Here is a 12,164-nt window from a genome sequence, read left to right on the forward strand (position 1 = left end):
AATTTTTCATTTCATTTTTGGAAGACTTTTGATCTTCCATGATTTATACTTTGAATAGTATTTGTTCTGAATATTACTTGATGTTTTCAGCTCTTCTCATTTTGAGTTGTGTAACATAAGTTAATGAAGATCTCAAAGCAAAAAAAAAATATCATATTAAATAAATAAGATATTGAAGTTGTTCATGATTTCTAGCTCCTCAAATAAACAATCAAGACTGATGGAAGCAATGGTCCAGAACTAGAACAATACATCGTGAACTATTTAAAATTAAAAAAAATGTGTTACTTTGATGCCTAGATGCTGGCTCCATGCCAAGGTCTTTTCAATCACATCCTATATGTCTGAGAGCTAGAAAACTAAAAAAAGGAAATAGGAGAATAATTAATTCATTCAAATTGTTATGTTGACCAAAATTAATATATTGTAGAATTTCAAAAATAAAAACATATCAGTCTTGCAACAAATACAACCAGAGTACTCCTTAGAAATGAGAATTATAAGCCTTTTGATCTAGCTTGTACAAGTCATCAGGAAGTTTCAACCACCAGAAGAGAATATCATGTTTAGTAGAGGATCAATGAAAATTAGAGAATCTCTTAATGAGATGGGTTGATAAAAAAGCTGCAGTGGTGGGTTCAAACACAACAATGATCCTGGAGGAGTTTGAGGGACTATAGGCACCAGGTAACCGCATGCAAATATCTCCTCAGCACCTGCCACAGAGATCCCAACACTCTCTGCACCACCTGCACTCTCTGGAAGCCAGAAAAGCAATGTAAAAGTCAGGTACACCAGTTTCTTAACATTTAAGTTCAGCAATGCCTACTAACTGTGATTAACTTCCATTCACCACTATGCAAGCAGACCACTTGGTTCAGACATTTTCACTGCCCAAGCAATGCTTTTTGCAATTTATTTATTTTTCTTGTTTTCTTCTCCAGTGCCACTCTTCCTCCACCACCCTCCTCACAACACAGTGGATGCCTGCACACAAATGTATGGGCAGGGGAACATGATTCCCACCCAAATAGAGGCTTTTATCTATCTATCTATCTATCTATCTATCTATCTATCTATCTATCTATCTATCTACCTACCTACCTACTTTTCCTTTTTTCCCTTTTATGCTTTTATCTATTTTAATTTTTTTGTTCTTCTTCCTGGTTCTCTCCTACTTCCTCCTCTTCCTCTGTGATCCTGACTCCTTGAGAATACAAATGCCTCTGGGGTAAATAGAGGCAGGCTCCAAAGATTCAGGCAAACTCACCCAAACTGGGCTTATTTTTTACAGCCACTTTTGTCCCTTTCCTCTGAGAAAACAGACCCGATGGAACCCAAGCTGCACAGCAGCAGAACTCCAGCAGCCACTCCCCAACCATGAACCTATGTTTTGTTTTCAGGTCACTTCTCTGCACATTAACATATCTTCATTCTTCTTTGCTTCATGTTGGTCTTAGTTGTCACATCTCTTTATCCTTCCTGCTTTCTTTTCTTCTTTAATTTGATTCTTTAATTTGATTCTTCTAATATATTGTGTTAGTCTAAGAGAAACAAATTCATTGAGACGTTCATGTGTATAATAAAGAGCTTTATATAAAGCTTAATTTTACATTAAGAAAAAATCCCAGCCCTGTCCAGATCAAGACATGCAATGATGCTGACTGCAGGAAGATCGCAGACCAGTAGGGGATGGGGTGTCTTGTAGATCTAGTGGCTTTGTAAGCATCTCAGCACTGGCGGGGTCTCCACGTGGTTCCTCCAGCTCAGGACACTAGTGTGGTTCCATGTCAGCTGCAAGGTCTCCCAGGAAGTGAGCATGTGTCCTGCCTCCAGTGTGCTATTTATTTTCTTAGTGCCTCCGAGTATGGTCATCACGCTACTCCTTCCTGATTGACAGGCTAGACTTTAGCCTTTTTTCCTGAGTCCTCAAATTCACACCAGATTATGTAACTACCACATATATATAGCCATATATATTTATAGTTTAAATACATATCAGTAGCAGGTAACTTAAACAGATGTGCGAAATACTTATGCGAACAATGAAAACTTTTGAAAAACTAAAAATCTGAAACCATAGCAAATACCAGAAGATTAAACAATAACATAATAGAATTAGGCAACATATAAAAGATTTGAGAAATGGAACGGAAGTAAAGAAAAATCAAATCAGTGAGTTCAAAGACAATCAATGTGATTACAGCCAATGAGAAAAATATATCAAGGAATTCAAAGAATGCCTGAGAATGATGTGAGACATTATCTAGAGAAACAACTTACATCTCACACCTTGATTCTGGAGCAAAAAGAATGAAAAAAGTCTACAGAGCAAAGAGTATGAGTAAACATGTCTGAAAATTTCCCCAGCATACAAAAGAGGAGAAAATAGCTACTCAAGAAGCAGAGAACCACAAACAAAAGAGACCACAAAAGAAAAACATCACAGCCTACCATAGTGAAACTCTTCAATTTAAAGGTAAAGGATATCATTCTGAGGGCACCTACAGCAAAATAACGGCCAGCTACAAAGGAAACCGCACAAAATGAAGCAAATTATATGGCACGAACTAGGCAGATAAGAAAACAATGGAGGGATGTGTCAAATTCTGAAAGAAAAATAACTGACAGTCAATAATTCTATATCCATTAGATTAGATCCCTCAAATACTAGGGAGAAATAAAGGTATTTTTAGACCAGGAAAAAGAAAGACATTTGTAAAAACAAGACCAGCACTTCAGAAAATATTAAAAAGAACACTTGGGAAAGTCAACAACAGCAGAAAAAATTGAGAAGGTCATACATCAAAACACAGCCCAGAAGCCAATACAATGAAAGAAGCACTCACAACAACACAACATTAGAGAGGAACAAAGACATCCATAAATCCCCCCATACTCACACACACACACAAAGAAAATAACCTAGACCCCCAAACCAAAAGCCACACAGAAAAATGACAGCACAATGGGTTATATGTACCAATAAAGGGGCAGAGAGCATCAGAGTAGATTAAAAACAAGCTACATCTATATATTGCTTACAAGAGTCACACCTTAAACTCAAAGACAAAAATAGATTAAAATTCAAAAGATGGAGAAAACTATCAAGTAATTGATAGCACTAAAAGAGCAGGAGTGGTAATATTATTTCTGATAACAAACCAAGGGAAATGATAAAATGAGTAATGAGAATGGACACTCCATAATGATTAAGGAAATACTAGAACAAGAATGCACAACCATAATAAATATTTGCATCCAATAAAACACCTTCAAAGATACATCAGTTATACTTGCACAGAGTATAAGAGGGGACTAGCTATGCAATAAATGTAGGAGCCTTCAAACTTTCCTCATGGAAAGACAGATCATAAGGGACAAAAATCAGTAGGGGAGTACAAGATCTAAACAACATGATCAACCTGTTCAACATACATAGAACATTCCACCTGACATCAACCCAATGTGCATTCTTCTTCAGTACGCATGGTACATATTCTAGAATAGACCACATGTTAGGTCATAAAACAAGCCTTAATCCATTTTCTTAATCACAAGGCAATAAAACTAGACATAATCAATAGAAAGAGTAAAAATGTAAAGCTTAAAACATGAGACTAAATAGCATGTTACTGAGAAACAACTGGGTAATAGGTCAAAAAAAATATTAAGTTAAAAAAAATCCTTGGGGAGAAAATGATGAGAAAAGACAGATTAGAGCATAAATATAGAAAGTAGAAAATAGAAAAAATTAAAAATGCAAGAAGTTTGTTCTTCAAAAGGATTAACAAAATTAACAACCCACTGGCAAACTTAACAAAGAAAAAGAAGATGCAAATATCTAGAATTAGAGATGATGGCAACAGCAAAACAGATCCAAATGAAATAAAAAAGAATAACAACATACTCCTTTGAAAGAACATAAAACCTTGAAGACACAAAGAAATACCTAAAAATACAGCAAGCAAACAAATTAATGCAGATGGATGTAGAAAATCTCAACAGACCTATAACAAGAAAAGAAATAGAGAAAATCATCAGGAACTCTCAAGAAAGAAAAGTCCATGACTTATGGCTTCACATGGGAATTCCACTAAGTATTCAGTGAAGAGCTGGCATCAATTCTGCACACACTATTGCGAAATATAGAAAACAAGAGAAAACTCCCAAGCTCATTTTATGAAACAAGCTTCACCCCAATACCAAAATTAGGAAAAAATCCCATAAGGAAAATTACCAATCAATATCTTTCATGAACATATATGTAAAAATTCTTAATAAAATGCTGACCAATTAAATACCCCAACATATAAAAAATGAATTCACTACGATCAAATGAAATTCATGCTACAAATTCAAGAATGATTCAGCACCAGAAAAACACTCAATGTAACCCACTACATATACTACATGTAAAGAGTAAGGACCACATGATCACATCAACAGATGCAGAAAAATCATTTGCTATATCCAACCATTTTGGATATAAACAATTACTACAATAGGAATAGAGGGGAAAATCCTCCATGTAATAAAGAGCACATATGAAAACCCCTAGCCCAGTAATGCATTCAGTGGGTACAAACTGAAAGCATTCTTCCTGAAATGGGAATGAGACAAGGGGGCTTCTTATCGCCGAGTTTATTCCATACCATGCTGGAAGTCTTAGCCAGATACTGGATAACAGAAAAAGAGCGAAGGGAATACAAAGGAGAAGTGGAACTCTATTTGCACATGGTATAATTTCATATGCAGTGAACCCCAAGGACTCAACAAAACAACTGCTGGAAACAATTGAGAGACTCGATAGATTAGCAGGATACAGGACTAGCAAGCAGAACCCAATCGGATTGCTATAAATCTATGAAGGGAGCTCCGAAAAAGATACCAAGAAAATAACACCATTTAATATAGCCACGCACAAGATAAAATATTTAGGAATATGCCTAACCGAAGAAACAAAAGACCTGTACCAAGAAAACTAGAGACTACTATTATGAGAAACAAAAAGAGACCTACAAAAATGGAAGAATATCCCACGTTCAAGAAAAAAACAAAGAAGCAAACTAATTGTCACTGAGTTGATGATGACTCAGAGCACCCCTATAGAACAGGGTAGAACTGTTCCCTGTGACAAAACATGAAAAAATGCTCACGATAGTAGCTATCTGAAAGATGCAAATCAAAACAACAATCACCTTGCACCCACAACAATAGCATAAACATTTTTAAAAAACCAAGCAGGAAACAGTGAACTCTAGAGAATGTATGCAGAGGTTGGAACTCATATACACTGCTTGTGGGTTTGTAAATATGTAAAACAATTGTAGAAAATGATATGGTATCACCTAAGCAACTGGGACTAGGAATATCCCAGTGACCTATCAATCCATGTGACCTATCAATGCCTCTGCTGTGTATCTACCCTACACAAGTGAAAAACACAACACAAACAGACGTATGCTCACCTATGCTCACTGCAGCACAATTCACAATAGCAAGGACCTAGAAATAGCCCAAATGCCAATCAGCAGAAGAACAGATAAAGTGACTCTAGTACATACACCTAATGGAACACTATGTATCCCTGAAAAAAATCAGTCAAAAACAATAATAATGGACGAATTTAGTCAATCACAATAGGGCACATATTGTAGGAGATCACTACTATAAGGATAAGCACTCCGGGGCAAGCACCTGTTCTCAGGTCATGTAATCTACTAATCTGGTCTCACAAGCAGCACGGTAGCGAGCCTGCATAATGCCCATGAGCCACATATCACTCCTTTATTTGTACATCTAATAACCTTTTCACAGAGAAGGGCTCATCTTTCCTAGGTTCATTTCTCACGTTGGTGGGCCAAAGAGAAGACCAATCAGTTCCTTCCAAATAACATGTTCTATGGTGACCCCAAATCAATAGACACTCCTAAAGGGGTCTGTGGCAGTTAGATTTTATGTCAATTTACAATTGTGGATGGATGGAGTCAGTCAATGTGAGATTCAGCTGGATTGCACAGGTTCAGCAGAACCTATACCTAACTTTTTGTTGAGTTTTTGAACCAGTTGTTAAAGTGGCTCCTGTAATCAGGATTCTCTCTAAAGTGGGCAACTGGGCAACCACCTGATGTGGAAATCACAAATTTACATTCCTTATTATTTTTTTTTTCAGTTTACTGGCTTTATTGTCCATTTCTCACTGAGACAGCCCCCCCCGGCCCCCGCCGCCCGCCCCCCTCCACCCGAGAGATGCCGTTCAATCCGCCACAAGATGGGCACACACATCTTCACCTTGGTCAGGTGGCATTTCAGGCTTTAGTCTGCGTAGATTAGTCCTTCTTCACTTTCACAATCTTCACGCTGTGGCCAGCAGTCTTCTCAGCATTGGCTTTGAATTCAGCCTTCAGGGCGTCCCTGACGGCTTTTGCACAGATCTGTGAGTAGCGGATGTAGCTGAGCCCAGCCTGTCGCCAGTACGCCACCATGATGTCGCGAGGGGGGAGCGCGTGGGAGCGAATCGCGAGGACGCCTTCAATGTCGGTGCCATTCCTTATTTTTTTAAAGTTCATCTTTGAAACAGTGTTTCTAAGCACCTATAGTAATGTTCATTCTGTGCACAGGTATAACAATTAGATGGAAATATGCTTGTAATATTTATTTATTCATTTCATAAAACTCATTATACTTTTGATAAAACATTATAGTTTTACACCCTTGCATTTGTTACTTCAGTAAACAGACATATAATGTAAAGAGAAAAATTTCCCCCAAAATTGCCATTTGTTTCAATTTTGTATTACACCCTATTTGGCTGTGGGATATTATGAGTAAATTATGCAATTCCTGGAAGTGTTCAAAGAACTGAAAATTATTGTGAGAAAAATTCCTGTCAGCTAAGTGAAAGTGGAAAGGGGTTTTACAAAGGTGAACATAATATGTTCAGAGATGTGAAGTCACCTGTCGCTAATATATTAAACACAATGACTATTGTCTAATTGCCCTAATCCAAAAGAATGGGATCCTACTCCTACAGTGAAAGATGGTTAAAGATATATCACACAGCTGTTGATGCTCAGATAAAAGTGAAGAATGTTGCGATTGAGGATATCAATCAAGAAGCAAGATGGAAATATCTTAACAGTTTGATTGTTTGGGTCAAGTATTATTTAATATTTTTATTAACATTTTAAATTCTTTTTTATAATATCGGTGTAACTCTTGTATTGTTCTTATTTAAGTATTAACTCTATGAAATAATATACCCTGCAGCATATCTGTTCTTACACTTAAAATGGTCATTAGGGCAATGAACCTGTTGTTAATGATATGAATTCCACCACTGGGTTGAGTCTAACCTGTCAATCAGACCAAAGCCTGATGATGCATCTTATGAGGTGTGAATTTTTTGTAAAGGCACTGGAGTCCCCTGTCCCTCACTTCTCTCTGCCCCTGTAACTTTCTATCTGCAGGGGCTCTGTGCCTGCCTCCAGGGTTAGCCCTATTTGGACTGCCCAACCCTGAGAGTTGTAGGAGCTCTGCCATGTTTTCACCGACCATGTATCCCCATGACTGCTTGTGAGTTTCCTGAATCCTGTCCCACCTCTCTGCATCATTGGTCTGCAGCTATGTGAGTCTGAATATAGCTCTAGCTAACATAAGACTCGGACTTAAGTTGGACTGGGTTAGGATGCCTTCATGATAAAAAATTACTTCTTGGTATAAATCTTTCATATATATCATATATATGTCACACATATATACATATACACATCACTGGTTTTGTTTCTCTAGCAAGCCAGCCTAACCAAGGTGCCCAGTGAACCTTAATAAGAATTCAAGTCCAGACGTTACAGGGTTAACAGGGACAGGTCTGTTTGGGGGAAAGTTGTAATACCTATGTTAGTGGGTAAAACAGATAGGACAACCTGCTATTGGGCAGTCCCAAGGTGGCGAATAAGCGTGGTATTATGTTCATAATTTGGCACTTTGGGCCTATTTTCTATCTAGCTCTTGATGATTCAGCCTGCATGTTATAGACAATCAGGACTTTAGACTCTGTCCTTTTGAGTGTGTACAACATCTTTCATTGGCCACACCAGAAGGCTCCTATATGGAAACTTCACTAAGTGAACTATACTTTACTTTAAAATTATCTGTACTGAACTGAGATATTCTCTTGGAGTTAAGGCTGAAACACCATAATATGAGAAGAGCCAGATGACTGCCATCTCAAGGTTATAGCTTTGGAAGGTGTTGGACTTTGTTTTAGATTCTTGCTTGGAGGGTGCCCAATGACTATCATATAATTGCTAATTTGATGCTTTCCAAACATTCTACCCTCCCCCTCACCCCAATGCAATGTCTTAACCTAGCAGGCATGCTTCTGCCTTTAGGAATGAGGGTTATTGGAAGTTTTCTGTATCTCCATTACTCATTGTTTGCAGAAACACTGTTTAGTCACTTGAGTGTTTGATCCAGTCAGGTCAAGAATTAACATATTTTATTCTAAAAAGCTATCTTATACATGTATAATTTCCTTAAATAAGCAGTGTTATAAATTCTATAACATTGGATTAAAATAATGATACTATCAGTAAAATGATTATATGTGTCATAGTGATTACTTATTATGTACTCTAATAAAAAGATAATGTTAGACCAGGGTGATATATAAATCATAGATACATGTATGGATTTTGAGCTCGAACCTAATGGTACCCCTATCTAAGAACAATTGGATTTTATGATATGCTTCTTCTACTCCATACTTGCCAATCTCTTCCAGAGCATAGAAAACACAACAAACTCCCAAATTCATTCTATGAAGCCAGCATAATACTAATACCCAAACTAGGCAAAGATCTCTAAAATATTGAAAGCTGCAGACCAAAATCCCTCATTAACATAGATGCTAAAATCCTCCACAAAATCCTGGTCAATAGAACACAGCAGCATATCAAAAAAATAATTCACTATGACCAAGTGGGGTTCATTCTAGGTATGCAGGTGTGGTTCAATGTTTGAAAAACAATGAATGTAATCCAGCACATAAACAAGGCAAGGAATAAAAACTACACGATCATACAGTAAATGCAGAAAAGGCATTTGACAATATTTGCCACATATTTCTGTTCAAAACACTTAACAAAATAGGAACAGAAAGAAAATTCCTTAACACAATAAAATCCATATATGAGAAACCAATAGTCAGCATCATGCTCAATGGGGAAAAGCTAGAAACATTTCCACTGCAAACTGCACCACTCCTATTGAACACTGTGCTGGACATTTTGTTAGAGCGATCAGACAACAAAAAGCAATCAAGAGACTACAAACAGGTAAAGGGGAAGTGAAACTCTCACTATTTGCACTCTCACTATAAACTCTCACATGCATATTGATATATATGATCCTATATATAGAAAACCCAAAATCTCCACCCAAAGCCTGCTGGAAACAATCAAGGAATTAAGCAAGGTAGCAGGATACAAAGTTAATAATTAGAAATCAAACAGATTTCTGTAAACTAGCTAAGAGAGCTACAAACTGAATTTCTATATGCATACAATGAAACAAGATTCCTACCTTTCCCCATGCACAAAAATGAACTGAAGATGGACTAAAAACTTAAATATAAGCCTCAAAGTTCACAGGATCATCAATGAGAAGGCTAGAAACACTTACGGACCCGATTGCAGGGACTAGACAGACTACCAAGCACAATGATGGAAGCATGCTCAGTGCAAGGCAAGAAAGATGATGGAGACATGCTGAAATTACATCACTTATGCACATCAAAAGACTTCATCAAGAGGGTGAAAGGAGAGCCCACAGGTTGGGGAAATTTTTTACCAAGGACACATCGGACAAAAGGACTTATTACCAAAATATACAGAACTATACAACAGCTCAATAAGAAAATAACAAGGGACCCCATTAAGAAGTGGGAAACAGACATGAACAGACAGTTCACCAAAAATGAAGTACAAATGGCTAACAAACACACAAAAACATGCTCACAAACTCTAGCCATCGGGGAGATGCAAACTAAAATCACAAAGAGAGACTGCTTTGCACACACAACGCAGCCCAAATTAAAACAAAACAACCACACACACACACACACACAAATCCCAGAAAACAAATTCTGGAGGATGTAGCGAAAATGAAACTAATATGCACCATTGGTTGCCTTGTAAATACATACAGCCACTGTAAAAATGGCATGACTATACTTAAAGCAACTGGGTATTGAAATTTCATATGATCCAGCAATACCATTATTAGGCATATAACCTAAAGAAATAAGAGACATAACACAAGTGGTATGCTCTCCCATGTTCATAGCCCCACAGTTTACAATAGCAAGAAACTGGAAGCAGCCCAAACGCCGAACAGTGGAAGAATTGATAAAGAAACTGTGGTACATACACAAAATGGAATAAGAATCCCTAAAAAACAGCGATGAAAGCATGGGACACCTCATGACATGGAAGGACCTGCAAACCATTACACTGAGTAAAGTAAGTCAATCACAAACGGACAAGTATTGTATGAATCCACTACTATAAGAAGAAACACCAATTAAGCAAACTTTAGGAACCAATTCCTCAACAAAAGTTGAGAAGGCTCCCCACCAGTCTTGAATCATACAGCATTTCCCTTTGTCACACTGCACAAGAGCCAACTTGAAGGAGGTGACCTCACATTGCCTGGGGTCACTCCTTTAAGTGGTGGTGGATGGGACATGACCCACCACTTGAGGCTAGGCAGCATAGAGACCAGGCTGGGGCAAATCCACAGGCCCCCACAGGGATGGAAGGAGACTCTTTCAGGGGAGGGAACCATCTACATTTTGGAGGAGACACTGATAGTTCTGTTGGTGAGTATGCTGAGGTATTGGGAAGAAGTAATCTCACATCAGCAAGGGGTGCTAAACAATGATTGTAGGGAACCTGGGGGAAATGGGCCAGATTTTATGTTCCTGAGTAGACACTACGAATACGTTTCCACCCAACCTTCAGTGAACCCCGCACGAACCATGATGATCATGGAAACTGACTTTGCAGACAGCATGGCATAACGTAGGGACTACACCAGAAAAACTTAAAACATAGAGGCCGGGCTGAATGAAATGAGCCCTGCCTTAGTGTCTGCATCATTACACAGAGGGCTGAGGTAGTGTCAGGTAGTTTGGAGAGGAAGCAGAGAGTCGCTGTCATGAGCGGCATGATCAATAATTACTTAACGCTCTTAGACATTTTTGAATGCTTGATTTATTCACTGCAAACAGACATCAAACAATCTAAAAATAACTCAAATGACTAAAAATAAAAATATTGGGGCAAGTATGAGCATAAGGGCATAATAACAGCACTCTTTACACATATCATTTAGCATCATGGTCCCAATAAGCGTTGCCTTCATCGGTGTGCTCACCCCAGGGAGAGTTGGAGAGAGCAGGATTGGATGTCTCCTTGGTTCCTAGCTCTCTGAAAAGTCAGTGTCTCTACCCAGGTTTAAATGGAGCGCGTGGCTGGCTCTTTGACGTATTCACTGTCCCAGTCAAGTCTTACTGGGTTTCTCTACACTTTAGGTGGCTTGGCTGGCTTTTGGGTGTCGATCAGGTTCAGCCAAGTCGTATCGGGGTTCTCCACACTTTTGTAGTGGCTCCTTGGACCAGCTGTTGATGATTGGCGATGGTACAACTTCTTGGCTGGGCCCCCATGTTACACTTTATTTCTTCTCTAAAGTGGAGTTTCTTGTGTTTATTTCTTTTGAGATGGCTCAATGTCTTGCAAGGAAGTTCAATGTCTTGCAAGGAAGTTCTATGGTGCTCTCATCAGTGGCTACCCCGTGGCTGTGTAAGTGGCAGTCATAGGACCTTGGGGGGGACTCTATACATTTAGTACCGTGCTGGCCTCTGTGCAGCGATATGACAGGTTTTGATGTGTTGGTCAGGGATCTGAACTTGGAAGGATTGATCTAGGAAGTTTCCCCTTGACACCATTCTCCATACTTAGGGTAAACAGAGCTCAATCAGATGGTAAGGTAACAAGTCATGGGCTGCGGCTCAAGGTGGAACTGTATTTGCATAGACTCCTCATACCAAGAGTGTCCAGAGTGCTGTGTCATTGGGAAAATTGATGATGTCATCAGTG

At 38.5% G+C, this 12,164-nt stretch overlaps 1 protein-coding gene across 1 annotated transcript; it reads right to left on the reverse strand.

Moving 5' to 3' along the window:
• Positions 1–6,289: 6,289 nt before the first annotated feature.
• Positions 6,290–6,540, reverse strand: LOC142443491 (ATP synthase F(1) complex subunit epsilon, mitochondrial). The gene has a single exon (XM_075544837.1). It carries the CDS (start codon positions 6,486–6,488, stop codon positions 6,333–6,335), a length of 156 nt encoding a protein of 51 aa, XP_075400952.1. The 5' UTR covers positions 6,489–6,540; the 3' UTR covers positions 6,290–6,332.
• Between the last annotated feature and the right edge of the window lie 5,624 nt (positions 6,541–12,164).

Source organism: Tenrec ecaudatus, chromosome 3, assembly GCF_050624435.1.
Source record: "Tenrec ecaudatus isolate mTenEca1 chromosome 3, mTenEca1.hap1, whole genome shotgun sequence".
Classification (NCBI taxonomy): domain Eukaryota; kingdom Metazoa; phylum Chordata; class Mammalia; order Afrosoricida; family Tenrecidae; genus Tenrec; species Tenrec ecaudatus.